Below are 20,804 nucleotides of genomic sequence, written 5' to 3'. Positions count from 1 at the left end.
GTAGTTTCATGTCTGTGTATCATTTTAGTTGTATATATTTCACATGGGTGGCCTGTGTGGATGATGGGTGATGCGACCTGTATATCCATGTATTAACTGGCCACATGGCGAATAGATCTATGCTTTGACATGCCTGATACCGATGATAGATTCACCTGCAACGGACTCTTGTCTGTGCGGCACACCAGAGGTACCTGTATAGGGTGACACAGCAGTATTAACATTATCCATGACTGTATGACAGCCACAGGGTGCACAGTGCAGGTTAACACATTTGCCTGTACAATAGCATATAGTCAGCACATGTGTGCATACCATACCTCTCAACCTCTTAGAACAATAAATGTGGACAAAGCCTACTATGATGGGGACATATGGGGACAACTGTGACATATTGCTCTTACTAACTTGGATATTTGATAGACCAATAGGTTTGCATGCACATGGGTTTGACAGAGAATGTGCAGTCGTAAACTTAACTGTATGTCATCATTTAATGGCTCCATTCCTCAGCTATTTGCCAGAAAGGGGCAGATATTAAGGGGAACACACCGACAATATGAGGCAGACATCTGGACATCCTGCAAATACCCGTACAGTTCAGAGGTATGGTGCATACACAGGGTAGCATAAAGCATGTGTGTCCACATACCTTGCATACGTTGTTACATTACATGATGTACACTGACACATGCACGTATGTAGGATATACTGGCCATATGTTCAGTACTGATTTACCAGGCAACTCCAGGCTCATTGGTTGGGAGACACCCACCTCCACGATGGCAGCTTGTGTTTGTGGGGGCTGTTCCGAGGGTGTTCCCAGACTGGCCAGTAGCTCCTCTGTGTGTGTGAGTGGAGGCTGGGTTGGTGGCCCATCAACCGTACCACCTTGTTCTCTGGCAATTGCTGTGGCACGCTGTTTTGCATGATGTATGAGGTCCGTGCAGTGTCTGCGCATCTGCTGGTAGGTGCGGTTGTGGCTGCCCACTTCGTTGACCCTCCTGCGAAGATCCTGCCACAGGTCATCCCGCTGCTGTGCATGCTGTGGCACGTGGCTAAATAACACCTCATAGTTCTCATGGAGGTATGGTATTACGACATCATCCTCCTGTCGGCTATATGCTGGTAGGTGCGTACGCGGCATTATCTGTAAGACATGATGAAGGTGACAGGTCACATTTACAGACATGTACAGTGATACTGCTGCACATACATTCTAGTACATTCACACAGTTATGTTTGCAAATCAACATGACACTAACATGACTGGCATGTATGTGTCCCACACATGTAACACCCAGTATGCACTGGATATCATCCCCATATATGTGTATCACCTCATTAGTGTTCCTACTGCATGTGACGTCAGTCTCCATGTGGACATGTCTGTTTGCATGCACTGGTGTTCTTACCTATCTACCCATGCCTGATGTATCCACGGTAATGCTGATGACCTAGATGCTGTGGATATGTCACATATCAACACAGACACAGCCTTACTGGACTTGGGCAGTGACAATGCACCAAGTATGCATGGAAACCTGTACATGCATCTGTTTTCCACAGACATCTACACTGCACTGTACAGCTGTTCAACATCCTGCCACAGATCACCTGTGTTGCACATGTGATAGCCATGGGACAATGGCTAGTCGGATGTCATTCGCAGGTAAGGTTATCGGCTATAGCATGTACGGGCTGGGTTTCCTAGCTGTATCCGACACCCATTACGCCACCACGAGGGGCATCAGTGACACATTACTGATCCAGATAGATGATACTATATCTACCATACGGCCATCACACCATGTATGGCAGGGATGATATGTGCAGCTATGTGGACAGGGCTGCATGGTATGGTGGGAGTATGTCACAGGTATGGCACAGGGATCTGTCCAGCATGTGGCCATCCTAGTCATGGGATGGTGGTTTTCCATGACGTATGTCTTTCAGATCAGGCTATGGACATGTAGCATGTCTAACAGCATAGTGTGGCATATGTCTGTATGCAAGGTGGATAGCATGCTGCATACTGGAGGTGAGTATTGTGGAGGCTGGTATCGGCCATCCACGCATGGGCCCTACCCCTGGAGGGTGATGTGTATTCCAATATTGGTCACACAGGTGCTGTGTATGCCTGTCCAGTGATCTCCGTGCTCATGGATACCACCCTGTCATGTCATGGGTACCTCGGATAACTACCTAAAAGGCCAGGGAGATGTCTCCAGCTCAGGGAGGTGTACTACACTACACCATCCCTAACACAGTGTCCATACTGTTGACCACAGCCTAGGTGTTTCTTAATGGGTACGGGGGTATTCCCCTAGTGGTGTCATTGCTGATATCATCCACCAGAATGTGCACATATGTTACACACATCACACACACAGCCCATTCTGTATGTTGTTCACAACACTGTGACAATTGCCCATAGGTCATGGCCATTCACATCATCACATACACAGATGGCTGACATTTGTCTGTGTGGTATGGACTACAATGCGGGTGGGGTACAACACATTAACCCTGGTTTACTGTAGCTGACACTGTGTGATATGCACATGTCACTGTAGCACCTTTGGTAGTTGTGAGTCTGTCAACAGGCCAGTAGTAGAACACTCCTGTGACATACACAGGCATCTGTAGCCAAACATCCGTACTGTCTTGTACATCTGTTCTGCTAACATCTACATTGATAATGGTTCATGGACCTGCAGACCATACCCGGCAGTGTTCTGATGCAGTGCCACCAGTCATGACTGTTGTCAACACTTGTGGGTTGATATTATACAACAACCTATCTGTAATGTATGGGCATGCTCAGCACTTGTTCAGAGCTTCTTGGCACATTATGAGCTACTGCTTAGTTTAGCACCCATTTCACACCAGTCCTCACAGGTACATGGTCTGTCCATACATTTCCAGCTTGATAACTGTACAACAGCTGTCGTACACACATCACTCACATACCTCGTGAGACATGGTGTTTTCTACAGCCTGTCCACCTGCCACGTACCACTTATATACAGGCATGTCCAACTGGCATGTACCAGTGCTATTGCCTGTCACTATGATGACTATGTTGTACATGTGGCAATAGAGCTATTCTCATGTCCACAGTCAATGCACACCTCCCAACATACAACAGTACAGCCTTTGGGGGATGCACATATGCAGCCCTGCTGGAGGTTATACTGTCACCAACCCTGACTGCGCCTGACAGTCATGTGGGGTTGTGCAACATTGGCAACGCACCCCACACATCACATGGTCCCACATGATCCCCCACCACAGGGCACACATACGGAGACAACTTGTACAGTACCCCTCCATACTCTGTGTGGGCACCGACAACAGCCCACATTGGCAAACACAACCACACCAACCTATGGCCCACAGACACATGTGCCCATCACATGCAGCCAATAGGGTGTCATAACATACACAACGCACCTGTCTTAGGTGAGTGTCGGCAGTCACACTGCTGTTCCACTCAGCAGGCTACACAAGGTGATAGTCACTTACATCCTGCTGTCCAGTAATTGGTTCTGCAACATAACCTATGCACACATGCCACAAGTCAGCAGGTACGATGTGACTCCCCTTCCATGTTTGTGTGACTGAAGTTGTCACTCAGGGCACAGACTACGTGTGCAGGGACATGCAATAGCCCACCAGTGTTGTCGCCCTGATGGTGTGGTCCACGCCCTGGGAAGCATTTTGCGGTCATCCGGACCTGTTACCACTGTACTACGAATGACTGTGTCACTCCCAACAGTTGTCCATGCTTCTGCTGTCATTCCACAGGCATCTAGTATACGTCCGCTTTGACAGACCCGGCCAAACAACATGATGCTGTGGCACAGTTCACCTGCACCTGTCAGCCCTGGGAGTACGGATCACATGTTGGACTCATGCTGCTTTTATACTGCCTGTCTTGCACAGTGCCCAATAACAGTCACCACCAGAATGAGAACTGGCTAACGAAGCATGTGGTCATGTCACACAATGCTTGACATCATCCTCTGTGATGCACACAGGCAAGGCACACCTGATACTGCACCACTGCAATATCTCTGCAGTGACTGGGACCTGCCTCTTGGCTCTGCAGACCACACCTGCAATGACTGGGTATAGACAGACCGTACCTCTCAGGCATGTACCTGGACTGGCACACCCATAGCTGAGGTGTCCCCATATTCCACTATGTTGTACACACATCCCGGCTGGTTACTTCGCACAATGCATCACAGGTGCTCCACGTGCATATAACTGTGTCCGGAACTACTGCTGCTACTAATGTGAGACTGACAGTAACCCACACTTAACTGTGATAGCCGCACATGTACTGACACATTAGGGGTACACTGTGCATGAGTCATAACCTCCACTCAGCTGGTTCGACCCATACACCACCTCCAAGACCAACAGTATCTTTGACATGGACACTACCAACATGTGACTGCTGTTCCACACCTGCGGTTATCCCCTCATTGGTGGAATCTGAACATCTGCTACCCACCCTTGTTAGCCACATACCGGCACCAAACACTTCACGGCATACACAGTAGATGAGTACTACAACACCAACTACAGATGTCGTATGACAGCGGTAGTTGTTGTCGTGACACATGTGCAAGTGGACAATGCACATGCAAATGCTGAGACATACCCCAGTGCACTTCAATGGCACGTACACGACAATGTGGTTCATGCTATTCCACACAGAGCCATGCTGGTACACACCAGAATACAGACGACACTCTGGGGGTGCAGTCCCATGGACATACTTTACAACAACAGGTGGGGGCTGTTACCCAGTGGTGTACATTCCCATGGGTGGGGTGACTCGCTGGTCAGCCTCGGTAGGGCCACAGGATCCCTCATCACATACTCCATAACTAGCTACGTACACATTACTGCAACACATTCCGAGATGTACCACAAGGCATTATGGTGGTATGTCAGTAGTTGTATGCAATACCCACATCTGCTCACACATACAACTGTCACTCTGGAACATGACAGTAACAGGTGATGTTGGCAACATGCTGTCTGATGGCTTCATTACACCATCTCACTCCCTGCAGGGCCACATTCCTTGCAGGTACATTGCAGTGTACCTGCAGTCATACCTACACAGTACTGACCTGCACTCTATATGTCCTAGGACACAGGCCCCTTGTCACCCTGCAATATCCCAGGCTGTGATGTCCACAGAACTCTGAACAGCATGTCTCCCCACTGGGACACCATATTCAGTAATAGCCTTGTACCAGACATTGTGGCCCCTGACTGGCACACAGTGACCGTAACACTCCGCACAGGTGGCGCCACACTGCACGACTGGAACTATTGCCCTACATACCTCACTGGACTGTTATGCATGGCTATAGGGCACATCATCATGGACATCATTCGTCGAGTCTTTATTGTGCTCCATTCCTTTGATGCCAGCTGGGTTGGTCTTGTTGGGGTCACAGCATGCCTCCTACACCAGTTGAACACCTTTCCTACAGTCACCAGAGTAGTTGATGACGACATGGGTGTCCACACAGCCTGCATTGTCCTCTCGCTGCCATTCAGCACCGTTCTCCATTCTGGTATTGACTACATACACATCCACCTGCACATCACAATATATATCTCCGGATGTTATGCAATGTGGCTAATGGACGGGGCACACACACTGAAGGTGGCATACCATATCACATACTGCAATCCAGTTACACTTGGCTTACCACAGTCCTCAGTCATGGGGCCCTCATGTTCGGTATATGCTTCCCTGAGGTACAGGCTACCACTGAGGGGACTTCCCTGCCTAGCTTTACAGACCACTGCATACCCAGCGCCGTTGTTGCTCCACCGGCTGATACAGACCCCATCCATACGGGTGTCACTGTGACAGATATCAATATGAACATCATGGCCTCTACCTGCATGACACTTGGTGTGAACATCACCTTTGCAGTACACCATCCTCCCACTGGTTATCACATAGGTGTTAGTCCCCTACATACATGTTCACTGTACATGTTTGTAAGGCACATGTATGTCGCATACACTCCTGTGATTACCACATTGCCACTGTGGCATGGATATCCTTCTACGTGTTCACACATGTCTGTACTGGGTGTGTAGCTGGTACATAGGCACCCATTGTACCTCTGAACACCGGACATATACACACATCCATGGGTACAACACCTCGCGTAGGGTGTACCTTACACAACAGCTTTACATAACCCAACATTAAAAGCCATGATGTTTATTGAGCTACAACTGTTAATGTATGCAGCTTATGTACAGACACCATGTCTGTACACATTTGCAGACAACATATTCAGGGGTGACGTCTGCTGCAAAGACAGGGCCCATGTCTGCAAATATGTTTATGGATATACTCCACATACACGACATACACAATAGCCACTATGAACATGATGCTCATGGATATGTGCACACATGCAACAGTGTGTGGCATGTGCTTGGGGGTTGCATTCCCAGACAGGACACTCACCATGCTTTGGGACATGATTCCTATGTACATCACGCATGGACAGTCAGTAGCAGTGTTCATGTGATACCTCGCTTGCTGGATGGTAGATACATGTACGCCAGGGATCACTGCAGTGGCTGTACTGTGCAGTGATGCAGGTTACACATGGCTCTTCTGTTCACAGGACACTACCCTGGAGAGGTGCCACTGGTGTGCACACTGTAGTTGTTGTTACACATTGACTTGCCAGACTGCATGGTACCCCACTATGAACCTGTGCAGCTATTACATGTCCTTTGTGCATGGTTACTGGTATAGCCCTTCCAGTTAGATTGGCTGTCACGCTATTACAATGTCCCGTGACTACAGGCCATATGTATACTGTTATTGTACACGCCAATCATGTTCATGTTTGTCTGTCATATCTCCTCTGCTATTCTAGCAGGGGAGTAATGTTTGCGTCCTTTGCAAATGCACAGAGTGGAGTACATAGTTATTTCATCATAACTGTTTATACATATCTTAAGTACATACTACTCACATCACTATATGATACCTTTGTTATGCATCATATGCCTGTTCTCCTGTGTAACATATCTGACGTATCAATCTACTGTACTATACATTACACATGTTTTACATGGTATCCCATAATTCAACCATTACTTGCACAGAGGGTCCACCTTAGACATGTCATTGACGTTATATGCCCATACACATGCGTACTGTTACAGTATATCTACATATACTATCCCCTGCTATGGCACGTACTTATTGGACATACCCTAACACTGACGGCGGGTTGTATGACATTGTTCTGTTTAACACCGTCATGTTGCATCCCTTGTGGTGTCTGTGCTGTTTACAGTGTGGCCCACTGCTGGACGCACATCTTCTACAAGCATTAGTATGATCAGCGAGACATCACTACATAAATACCATTCCCCACTTTATGCATGGCGGACACTTTTAATTACTGCAAACCAGGCTATGCATACACTGACATTACGTAATAGAGAGCATACTATACATACAGTTAGTGTTATATATACCTTGATATCGTTCTGGTGTTTCGTCTCTATCTCGCTCTTCTGTATCACTCTTTCAACTGTTATATGGTATGAGCATATCTGGCAAGTCATCCTTATATACGTCTATACCTGCAACATGTGGTTTACTGCTGCCAATTGGTGGTCCGGTGTGACTAATTACGTGCACTTTAGCTGTGCAGCTACTCCATTTGCCAATTACGTGGTAGCAGTGGGGTATAATTGAATTCTACACCTTGGCATTGGCCATTTGCCCTGCATTCAGGGAGACGGCCTGTATTGTGTTTTGTTGTGTGTAATTGCAACTGCTTTGTGTAGAGCAAAGTCTATTTTGGGGTCATGTCCCCCGTGGATTGTGTGTGACGGCTTGAGTATGTGGTTCTACCTGTGACTGTACCTGTCATCCCACCCGTCTGATAAAGGACTATTGCAAACACCTGTAACATCGCCGTTTGTTCCGTTATACGATGGATACAATTTTGCATGTCACCTTTAAATGTCTCTCACAAGGTATGTCAACGGTTCAGCAGATGTAATTGACTTACTAGATGTTTGGGCTGTGGTTACGGTCTGTATTGTTATTGTTTACAGTGTGGGGGATGTAGGCGGGTGTACGTAGCATATGCAGTTTTGTGGGGCTTGCATTTCTACGTAGTCCATATATATGTGTGTGGGCCCCTTCCCTAATTACAGTGCTATCACTTAATAGACTTCTGTTATGGGAATTTACTTTGGGCCATTGTTAATTGGTTTCTATATGATATGCAGGTGCAGTTGATACTTCCATACCTCCGGATGTACGGCGATATGTGCAGGGATATTTGTAAATGAACGCTATCCCGTGTATGTCTGTCCCAGATATTTGCAGTCATTGCAGTGGTGTTGGTGTCAGACCCTCTGTCACATGGCTTGCCACCTTTTCATATGGCCATAGTTGGACACTTACGGGTCACACAGTGGTGTTTACAGGCTGACATATGGCCACGGTCAGTACACAGGATAGCACATACTTTTATCCACATTACATACCTATTGTTCTTGGTCCTTCACTACTTATCAGTTTGCATGTAACATTTCTGTTTCTTACATACAGGCATGAGTATTTCCTGCAACTATTGCATATTATGTGGGACATACTAATGTCCTACACTCACGGACAGTTGCCCTTTCTAATGTTTCATGTCAGGACAAACCTGCCCAGGGGGGGCTGTCCCTCCCAATGTGGTACAGGTGTTTACCGCATGCCTACGGATAGCTATACTCGCACCTACCGTAATCATCTACCTCCGAGTTGCCACCTACAGGCACACTATGTGGACACACACACACACTTTAGTCACACGGGAACACACATGGCAGCCTCAACACACACATATACAGGCTACATCACTCACAACCACAGTTGTACACAGTACCTACGTGGACCGCACCGCCGACAGCGGTGACTACATGTCCTTACTATCGTCCTATTGCTCGTGGTTCTGCTGTTTCAGTACTGTGTTCTTTCTGTCTTTCATCCTCCTGGTTACGCGTGTCGGTGTGTGACACGTTCTATAGTTGGTGGTATCCTGTTTATTTGTACATCAAAGGTGTTTAGAATGTCGTCGACCTATCCATATATTTGCAGATGCCAGTGACCCCTTGTATATCGACATATATCACACTATCGCCCTTTCTATCTGTATTATATATGTGTGTGTGTGTATATATATATATATATATATATATATATATATATATATATATATATATATATATATATATATATATATATATATATATATATATATATATATATGTATATATATATATATATATATGTGTGTGTATATATATATATACATATCTCGGACAGGGGTGGTGAGAGGCATGCTATGCCTTTCATTGTGTGTTTGTCAGTGTATACTGTGTTTCCTGGACTCCGCACATTTGTGTCTGTACCTGTCACATTGCACACCTGCCATAGGTTAAGATTACCTCCCATCCCATTTTGCGAGGGGCAGTCCCTCTTTGTGCAGTTGTGTCCTGCGAAATATTTGTGAACATAGCAAATGTCCTGTGACTTTGGGACAAATATATTCCCTATAGTTTATGTCATAGTTGCATGACACACTTATTCTGTATCTAACCCACCTACATGTTACAGGACACGGAACACGTACCTGCGACCATTACTAGACATCTATGCAAAACACTGTTGTTCTGGTTTTCGTCCTGGCCGGGTGTGTGTCGTCCTGCTGACATCTGGCGTATGTCCCACATTGGTCATTTGAACTGTGGCAACCCTACCGTACGTACCTCTTGCCTAGCAATAGTGTTGGGTGATTGTGTACATGACTGCCTGTTCCACTCCTGGCAGTGGTCATTTTACCCTTCAGAGCAGGCGCTATTTGTTCAGGGGTGACTAATGCTGGTGTCACCTGTTCTGTACATCACTGACCGTGATCTGCGCAGTGGTCGGTGACACTTAGCCCTGTTTTGCGCATATCCGTATATTCGTATTTAAACATCGCTTACCAGCTGTGGGCAATGCTTATTCCTGCTAACGTGTGCTACACATATTCTGATGACCTGTATTCGGAATGCATTACCCGTGCCATTGGGATTATGTTACATCCCTTGCGGGACATGGGACCTGGAACATGCACGACAGTCACTGCATGTACCACTTGGACATCAGGGGGTTGTACACGAATTATGTCAATTTGTATGTGCAGTACACTACAGCAGTTACTCCACACTACACTCACATGGATGACTCCGTTAGTTTACAACTTGATGGGTCCAGTTAATGGTATGTCCATGTGATGTTTACTGGCTGTACTCCGGCACTGGGTATGTATATCACAATTAGGTACACCCGATAATTTGCTACACCTTCATACGACCGTGGATGCAGCATGCCGGGGTGACTAATGCCTGTCATGGGTACATCCCCTGCCTTGACACTACATCCATGATTACATTCTGTGGAGCCCCTCAGTAACGCAGCGGGTAATCCGTGATGACTGTGTGTAGGACAGTGCTTACACACATGTGCTCCTGCGATTGCCTCTGCTCCAGTACGTGACAGTTGCTTACTCGATGTTGTGGCGACGGGTGTCACTGTTTGCCCCGTTTGGTGTTTTGCCTTTGACAATCAGGCGTGTACCTACTGATGTACCTGGGAACCTAGACACACAGCACCGACAGATGCTGATGGGCGCATCTGCTGTTCAGGTGTTGACAGTTCCGTGTTCCCATGGCTGTTGCGTGTACAATGTTTGAGGGCTGCCTATGTAGGATTCCACAGTGGGCCACCTATACATCACAATTTACAGGTAGTCGTGTTTGTGTGCCATCCATTTTACTGTGTGTGCAGGTGGGGAGGGTTGGCAGTCTGTGGGAGCCTACACTGTCAAGGTATGTGCTACACATTCCCTCTTTGCCAAGGCATAGGCATATTGGGCATGCCTCCGTCTGCCTACTGGGGCTGGTACAGTGTGTCCGTGGTCTGGATCCCTCTGTGCCTGTGTTGGCCTTGGCACTTGCGGTGGGCTGTGAGGCCCTCCCCCATTATGACCCTGCTGCAGCTGTTTCCGCAGGATCATATTATGTAGCATGGCACATACTATGAAGATGTGGGCACACGTGCCTGGAGAGTACTGCAAGGCTCCACCAGATGTGTCCAAGCACCGAAACCATGATTTCAGCATCCCGAACACACGCTCTATGATGATTCTGGTTTGTGCGTGTGCCTCATTATGGCGTTCTTGCATTGGTGTGTGTGCATTTCTGATAGGGGTCATCATCCATGGCTCCAGTGCATAGCCAGCATCCCCCACAAGGTGACCTTGTGGGATGTCCCCCCTGACAAATACCTGATACAGCTGTGAGGCATGCCAGATATGGGAGTCGTGGTTGCTTCCAGGGCTGCCAGCACACACATCCATGATAATGCCCTGGGCATTGCACATGACCTGGCAGTTGATGGAGTGGAATCCCTTGCGGTTTATGTAGTGCCTACCATACTCACCGGGTGGTGACTTAATTTGTATGTGCGTGCAGTCTATCGCACCCAGTACCTCCGGGTAGTTTGCCACACGGTGGAAGTGACGCATATTGCTGGCCAACACCTCTTGAGTTTGGGGGAAGTGTATATGCTCATTGGCATGTGGTAACATGGCATCCAGGAACTGGTGTAGTACCCTGGATGCCGATTGCCTGTGAGATCCCCATTATATCTCCAGTTGGCCTTTGAAAGGTACCTGTGGCTGGTATTCGCAAGCTTACACATACCTTCGTGTCCACTGGGATGGGTTCCCCTCTGTTGTTTCTGGTTCTCAGGCGTGGCCGGCACAGCTCTACTATTTGCTGTAAGATGTCCCTGTCCACCCTGTAATGCTCTACTATCTCCAGATCATGTAGCCCCTGGTAGGTTACCCTTGGTCTGAACACTCTTCTCCTCCTCCGAGGCCTACGGTGGTTGTCGGCATCGTCCTCCACAACACCGTCAGTCTGTAACACATGCTGATGAATCACAGCTATGGCAGCTCCCAACATGTACATTTTAAAAGTTCCCCATCTGTTTACACCCATGGTGCGGTGTTTGGAAATACACAGGTGTGTGTTGGGTGCTTTCACACTTTATACTGTTTTGTTGTGAACACTGATGATGTCATAGGGTGTGTATGTACGATCATGGCTACAGGGTATCTTCTGTGTTTTATTTACGAAACCACTATTGTGCTGCCTTTAGTGTTGCATTACATTTGGATGCCGTGAATTACCGCCTGCCCTTCTGTTTACATTTGTGCACGTTACACCTACCATTTGCTGGCATGCATCCAGCTGCCTGCTTTCATTTGTACTTTCCTAGACCTGGCTGATCTTGTGTAATGTGTGCTATTGCCGATCTTTGCTCTGCTATGACAGTTCTCCTATCTTTGCATTCCAGGTCCTGCACACCTTTCTTTGCAACCCTATGCCTCCCCTATCCTGTTTTGCAGGTTTCTGCATGCAGGCTTGTCTACTGCTGTCGATTGGCCGCCGTGTGTTGATTGGTGTTAATTGCTCATTAGTACGCCGACTACCCTGCTTCGGCATTTACTTATTTTCTTCCCCTGACCTTCCTGTTTGTGCTATTGTTCGCAGCGCGTGCATCCGCTTACCGGGTTCCGGGCACGAGTTCATCCCCGTACGCATGCGCTTTCGGGCACCATGTGTGCTCTCAGCTAAACAGTTCTATACCCTCCTCCACACCCCTGTCCTTCAGCTTTGCTTAGCAATGGCCAGGCCAGATTTGCATTGCTCCAATGTGCTTACTGATACGGTGGCACACCCCTCTGCTGATGTCATGTATCACCTTTGATACACTCCTTGGTGTTATAGCGCTGCGCCGTCAAGTACATCCTTAATTCGGCGGGACGTTTGAGATTCAGTATTACCTGCCTCATTTGCATGGCATTGACTACTAATTCATAGTTACAGCGCCGAACACTGTCGCGGGCCCCTGGCAACCCTTGCGCCTTGCTTGTGGTGTGCCATGCCTACCACTGCATATTATGGTGCAATCCTAATTTGTCTTTCATTGCGATTTTCTGCCATTTTTATATATTTCCTTTGTATTCCTGTTTGCACACTCATGCCCTGCGGTTGTACTGTGCGTTACTGTGGACATGACATTAAATGTTGTTTTTTAGGTGTTGTGCATCTTTTCTTGTGCCATTGGCTGTGTATTTGTCCATTGGCATATGTTAACTTTGTAATACATGCATGTGGTCCGCTTACATAACTCCGATGTTCTGTTTGGGAAAATGTAAACTGTGTTTTTTCATTTACATTTCCATGGGCTTGCGCTACGCCTGCACCACTTCTTGAATCGCTGCATGCCTTCATTAGCATGGTGCGACACTGCGCATGGGGTGATTTGCATACCTATGCCGAGGGCTGCGTAGCTCTGGCGTACGCCGGTAGTGCACGTGGGATTGGTTCGTACCTGAATCGCTCGGCGGACATATTTGATGTTATGCCGCCTACGCTACGCCTGCGCCTGGTGCAAGCTTCATGAATCCGGGGGAGTGTGTCTTATGTATTGTCTGTATCACTTTTCTGTGTTTATATTTGTGAAACTTTTCTTCCCGGCATCCGCTGAAAATGGACATGTATCCAGTCGGACTATCCCGGTCAACAAATATAAAATAAATGTAAAATAAAATAAATAAATAAACAATGTTGTACAGTAAACTCCCTCTTATCTGGTCCTGCTGAGACCAGACCTTAAGCTGGATAAACGAACGGCTGGTTAATTAGAAAAATCATACAAAATAGCATTTCTAGGTTATAAATCGGCGAGAATAACAGGATTTGTGTTAGTATGCATTTTTCTAATGAATATGAAGTCTAAAACTGAAACATCTGTCATTACTTAGGTCATAAGAGGCAGTAGTGTTGTTCTTCTCTGTTGTCTTTTGGTAATGGCAGAAATTTTATGGCCGGTTAAAGAAAGGCCAGATAAGAGGGAGTCTACTGTATATTGTTTTTCCATCAATATTATATGCAGAGCAGAACATGACAGCCCCACTGTCAGATGCTAGATTTACAAATTATTTTGAAAATTTTACTGGCAGTATGCTTTAATACTTTAACATATTCTACACAAAACAGTTTTACTATTGGTATGTGTACAGTAAAAGAGTGTCATGGTATAGCAAGATGTCTACTACTATGCTGCTGAAAGCAGCTAGCAGTGCACACACAACTGCAATGTGATTTCACTATGAAGAGCTGTGACAGACTGCACAAAGCAGTGGCAGCTTTAATATGTACTGGATAAACAGGTGTCATGAAGTAGCACTATATTTGCTACAACATATGCTGCACAAGCAGTGCTATTGTGAGTGAATTACTTATTTTTTTGTTTACTGAGAAAGTCTGATTGGGACAGAGTCTACTTTCAGCAGAGGCCTGTGGAGAAAGTCTCCAGATGCATGTCTTTGGAATGTGGGAGGAAACTGGAATACCCAGAGGAAACCCACATGAACGCATGGAGGGCAAATGTGTCTAATGGAACAGTGTGTTTGTTACAATATGTGGAGCAGAAAGCAGTGATACTATCTCTGTAAAACAGAAGCACTGGAAATCTACATTTTCCCATCCATGTTCATCTTTACTGTATACAACTGAGTGCTGTGCAATGAAATGTTACCTTCTTGTGTAATGGGAAAATGTGCGTCGTGTTTTACAATATTTGTTGCAAAAAGTACTTCTAGTATCAGTGCAATATTAACGCTTACTATCCACCTGCTCTTAATACATTTCCCTAAATATTCTACATTCATCTTTACTGTCGAATTCTATGTGTTGTGTAAATTAGTGCAATTTATAAAATACCTGACTAAACCATTCTAATGCAGTCTACCTTCAGGCAAGTGAATGTCTGGTACTGACAACTATTTATCACTTGTTTGACCTTTACATAACTGAAGATAGCAATAATTAAAGCAAGGGTTAAAAGGAAAGGTTATTTTGCCAGTATATTATCAAAATTACTAAGTCACTTCATGTTCACACATTGCATTCTTGCATGCTTTGTTTCATTCTGCTGTCTACATTCTGGTTTCTTAATTAGAGAATTAAAGCACAAACCACATTTCTTTTCAATTTTACTTTGGTAGAAAAGGTCTCACAAACAAACACAAAAAGAAAAGTTTACGTGAGGACACTAAAATTTCAGTTAAAAATGAAGGTACACTTTCAATACTGACAGCAACTTTATTTTACATGACTTATAACACTGATTTTTCAGTCTAAAATGCTGAAACTAACAAATGTAGTTCTTATTCTGTGTCCTTTATTTCACTGTTACCATAGATGAGCCTGAAATTGGTAAACCAAATGACTTTGACAAACAATGAAGCTGATTAAAAAGGAGGAATGTCCTTTACAAATTATATGGTTTACTTACTTGCTGATGTACTCTGCATGAAGCACCTTGTTGCATATATTACACTTGAAACAGCCCAAGTGCCAGTGTTTTTCCAGAGCTATCAATGACTGTCCGTTCTTTATTTGTAAGCCACAGCCACCGCATGCTACAAGAAAAAAAAAAGAGATTAAGGGCATGTCTTTTACAGATAAAAATTACAATTTTGAGTTACAAAGGTTATGCAAGTATTGTATGAGCTGCAGGTTAGACTCTATCTCCAGAATCAGGGATAGAACCAAAATAATTGGGAACAAATGTCCAAGTCAGGAATGCTTTTTTAAATGTTGGCTTTACTGATTTTAAAATTTGAAATGAGGACTTTCGAGCATTTTCTAAAGTAAAACAAGTCTATGACTTTAATGACTACTATTACTTGTCGCCCGTAAGCCATTGTCTTTCTCAAAATAAATAAATACATAGATAAATAAATAAATTACATATTTTAAGACAGCTGAAATCCCTGTTGTAAGCTATATAAATCTTATGACATGATGAATGATATTAATTTAAAACTATACAGACACATACTGCTGGCCTAAAATGCTCTTCTTGTCAAAAGTGTGATGTGAGTCAAGCAGCATGTGGGTATAATATGTTAACTGTGCATTTGTTAGACAGCATTGTAAACAGTTTTGACGGGTCAAAAACCAGATCTGATAACATATACAATAATAATAAAAAAAATCTGTTTCTTATGATAACAATTAACATTTCTGACCAAGGTCACTGCAGTCAAGGCTATTAGTTTACAGATAAGCATATTAAGTACAGGGCTCATACTTTTCAACTGTAAAGAATTTTGCAGAATGTCCAGATTTTTGCCTCAGATTTTTGGCCTGCCCTCATAACATTTGTTGTGCTGAAACAAATCATTGTGAATTGCAGTCACTAAATAATATCAGACATTTGAGTTTTAGAATTAACTTCCTTCAGAAGATGCATGTTAATACAAAACTTGTTATTTCAGGTAATATTGAAATCTTTCTCTGACTTTGGTCCTTTACCCCCCCCCCCCCCCCCCACATATTATTATTGGCTTTACTCAGAATTCTTGTGCCAGAAAGTTAAGCACTGTGGAGGGACGTAGGAGACCAGTCTTCATCACTAAATTAATGTTGCTTTTTATTAATATAGGTACAAGATACTCCATATACCATATTACAGACTCTCCCATATTCTAAAATTACACCAAGCAATCTACAACTCTAACACTGAGTGCAATCTGATCAAAAAATGGCTGAAACAACTTTTGGTGAACCTTGGTGCTGTATTTTTTTGCATGACAGCAAGCTTTCCCCAGCATCTCCCATGTGGAGGAACACCCACCAAAATTAAATATACCTTCTCAGAGATCGCACAAGAGTGAAGCAAATAGAAAACTCCACTGTTACCTAAAGTTGCTTTGCCCAAATTTCGCTGATCATATGGCACTCGCTCAAAGTGCCACTGATTGACTGATGTGTACCCCATATCCCATATACAGATATAAACACACACAAGTATATATGAATATGTGTGCACATACGTATATGCACACAAGCATATATATTGCTGAGATAATCAGTGCAATGTATTATACATATCTAATGCTAGATCTGAACATATTCCGTTTACCTGACTTGTTTTCATATACGAATTTCATTTTATCATTTTTTAAGAATACAAGCTATACGTGTACACGTGGGAAAGCAATAAGGGAAAATATTGGAAAGTAACTTTTTTGTATTTTTCTTACTTTCTGTGAAAATACATATTAAACAGTTTCAAATTATAATGGGGTAATTTGGGGCGAGTGCCTGGGGTCCATGGCCAGCAGCATCTGCAGAAGTATATGGATCTTCATATTAGCCTCACTGATTTTGCAGAATGCTCATGATTCTGTCACATATTTTTGGTCTGATATTTACATTTGTGGTTTTCATAGATCCATAGGATCATAGGACGTTACTAGGCTAGTGGCCCTAGAACCCTTGCAAGCCTAGCCATGTTAATCCTGAGTTTTCTTAATTGTCTTTGGTTAGATGGATGTAATTTATGTAAGCTAAAGATGTTTCATAGAGCAATTGAATTAATAGCATAATTTTTCTTTGAAAAGCAATATTCTTCTAGAACTAGCCAAAGATAATCCCAGTGAACAGAATCAAAGGCACTGTTTATATCTAAACTGATTATAGTCATGTTATTTTTTGGTAAAATTAATGCAATCTATTAAGGAGATGATTCTTTTAATATTATCATATGTGTTTCTGTCTTTTATAAAGACAGTTGGGTCTTCATCTAGTAATAATTGAAGTATCTGTTTAATTCCAGTTACATGTATTGCCATAAGCATTTTGTAGTCAATATTTAAAAAAAAAAGATATAGGTCTGTAGGAAGAACATTCATTTGCATTTTTCTCTGGCTTCATAATGGGAGATATTATGATGTACTTCCAAGAAGGAGGAGTATTTTTGCCCTCTTTTACTAATGCAAACACTTTCAGTAATACTACCAATGCTTCTTTGGTTAGAAGTTTAAACATCTCTGGGATCATATTATCTGTGCCAGGTGATTTGTTTAGTTTTAAGTTAGTAATTTGAGATTTGAGCTCCGTCATTGTGATTGGTTTGTCTATTAATTTTATATGTTCATGTGTTAATCTTGTTTTAATATGTCTTCTAAAGAAAAACCTTAATATGCTTTGGGATTCTATTTTTTCTTTTTGGGTATTAGCTTTATGAAAATATAGTTTAAATGCTTCTAGTATCCCTTCTAAGTCTGATACATTTTTCCTAGTGTCTGTTACGTATACTTCCTTTATCAAATTTGCTTTAATAATCTTTTTAGTTCTATTACCTATTCTTTTCTGATTACTGGGATTCATCAAATAAGAACACAGTTTAATCTTCTATAGATTAACCATTATCTTATGATGCAATGTCTCTGAATATTTCTTATTTATTTTATCCAGTTCATTTGTTAATTCGCCTTTCCCTTCTGAATGTCTAATTTTAATGTGTCAGTTCTTGTTTGCAATTCCAGCAAGTCTTTTCCCTAATGTTTTTATTATTATTATGCCATATTAACACTTTACTATATAAAATGTCAAAGAATCCCATATATATATATATATATATATATATATATATATATATATATAAATGACACATCTTCAGTAAGATTTATGTCTAAAAAGTTTGTATCTCTTTAACATAAAATTCCTTAAAATCTTTTAAGTTTGTTATGTATGAAGAAATTCTAGTTACTGTTATTCTGTGTTTTTTGTTAACTGGGAAAGTCCGACTTGGAACAAAGCCAATTTTCAGCAGAGGCCCGGGGAGAAATGCTCCAGACGCATGTTTTTATAACATGGGAGGAAACCAGAGCATCTGGAAGAAACCCACATAAACGCAGGCAGGACATGCAGACTCCGCACAAAAGGCACCCCAGCCAAGAATCGAACCAGAGAACCTCTTGCTGTGAGGCAATAGTGCTACCGCTGCACCACTGTGCCATCATAATATTATTTATATAGGTTTGTGACTAAGTCTCTTGATATGTACAGTCTATTTATTCTTGAAAATCTCCCATGTCGATGGGAATAATGCATGAAGAATAGTGTATGTGGGTCAACATATTCATTAATGTCTACAATATTAAATGTTTAAATAAAATCAGACAGTACAGTAGAGACTGCTGATTTCTTTCTTGTATTTTTTGCATTAGTGTCCCCATTATTCATTATACAATTAATGTTGCCTACTATAACTATTTTTCCTTTAGCATGGGGTATAATATCTTCTAAACGTTGTTTGGCCACTTTGACACCTAAACCAGGCATCCAATAGATATTTACTAGTGTATATATCTTCCCATTTATGGATATTATTACTAAACAGAACATCCCTGTTTTCTCATAATATGTATTTACAATTTTGGCATTAAAATTGAGTTCTTTCATAACATTGCTACACCCATTCTCTTTTGTTTATAATGTGAACTTACTAAAACTGTATAACTGTTTGTGTTAATTTTATGTAAGTTTTCGTGTACAAGATGTGTTTCCTGTACAAAAATAATCTATGCATTAAAAATTTCAAATATTTTAGACAACTTCCTCTTTTACAAGCATTGTTCAAACCATTCACATTAATAGAAATATACATCATAGTTAAATTATTGTTATTCAGAATGCTAGCCATGTGTATTTATTTGGATCATAGGTTCATAGGTGTGTACCAAGACAATGACCCTGGAGCCTTTACAAGCCTAGCCCATAGAAGTGCCCTAGCATTGTGCTGCCTGACGTTAGTTCCCAGTGCCTCTATCAAGTAGAGCCACTGGAGTGATCTCCACGGTGAACTTTCTATTTCCCATCCACTCATCAAGATTTCTCTTGAAGAGAGCCAGTGAGGTGTTCTGCTTGACATGTATGGGAAGTCTATTCCAGAGCATGGGCATTCTCTGGGTTATGAACCTGTCCCTTCAGCATGTTCTGCTGATTATGGTAATGAGGTTGAGGTCCCTGGAGTGTGTGGTGTGGAGGGATTGGGATTTCTTTAGATGTAGCATTTCTAACACAGCTGGGTCAGACATGGCTTTGTAAGTCAAGCAGAAATTGCCTCTTAGTAGACGATATGAGACAGAGACTAGCTGGAGTTTTTTGAGTCTGTCCATGTAGGACATGTGTTTAAGGACTAGGATCCTCTTCGTGGGGTACTTTTGTGGCCTCTCCAGCTGTTGCAGGTGTTTAGTGAGGTACATACCAAATGGGGCATTATACTCATTGATTGGTCTAATGAGGGAAGAGTAGAGAGAGATGATGACCTCTTTCTTCCTGGATGCAAAACCCTTGGTAATGAGGTGTGCCACATAGAAGGACTTTCTGACCACAATGGCAGCATGGTGGTTGAAGGACAGGTTGCTGTCAAGCTGTGTCCCCAGATCTCTTACAATGCCTTCAGTGTTCAGTGGGCTCCCACTTGATGTGGTAATTAGTGGGAAATTAGTTTTTCCCAAAGGGCATGATGACACATTTTTTGGCATTAAGCTTAAGGCCATGGTTTCGACACCAGTCATTGGTCTCAGTAAGGCCTTTCTGTAGGATGTCTGCATCACTTGGGGAGTTAATTATGGCTCCCAGCTTGCAGTCGTCTGCGAACTTGGTCAGCCAGAGTCCCTCCGTGTTGGCCTGAATGTCTGAAATGTAGATGCCAAACAGGAGAGGACCCAGAACTGATCCTTGTGGACTCCACGCATGACTGATCAGCAGTCTGACTTGGAGTCCGCTACTTTCACACTGTGGGT

The 20,804-nt window shown here is 43.4% G+C and overlaps 1 protein-coding gene across 1 annotated transcript in view; it reads right to left on the bottom strand.

Moving 5' to 3' along the window:
• ABLIM2 (actin binding LIM protein family member 2) overlaps positions 1-20,804 on the bottom strand; it is a 2,642,076-nt gene that overhangs the window by 1,974,182 nt on the left and 647,090 nt on the right. Inside the window, exon 5 of the mRNA XM_044062807.1 lies at positions 15,497-15,623. Coding sequence (XP_043918742.1) covers positions 15,497-15,623 — 127 coding nt within the window. The remainder of the gene's footprint in view (positions 1-15,496; positions 15,624-20,804) is intronic.

This window comes from Protopterus annectens, chromosome 2.part1 (genome assembly GCF_019279795.1).
Source record: "Protopterus annectens isolate FY-2018-M chromosome 2.part1, PAN1.0, whole genome shotgun sequence".
Classification (NCBI taxonomy): Eukaryota; Metazoa; Chordata; order Ceratodontiformes; family Protopteridae; genus Protopterus; species Protopterus annectens.
The sequence above is the reverse complement of the archived record's forward strand: the minus strand, read 5'-3'. Positions and strand labels throughout refer to the sequence as shown.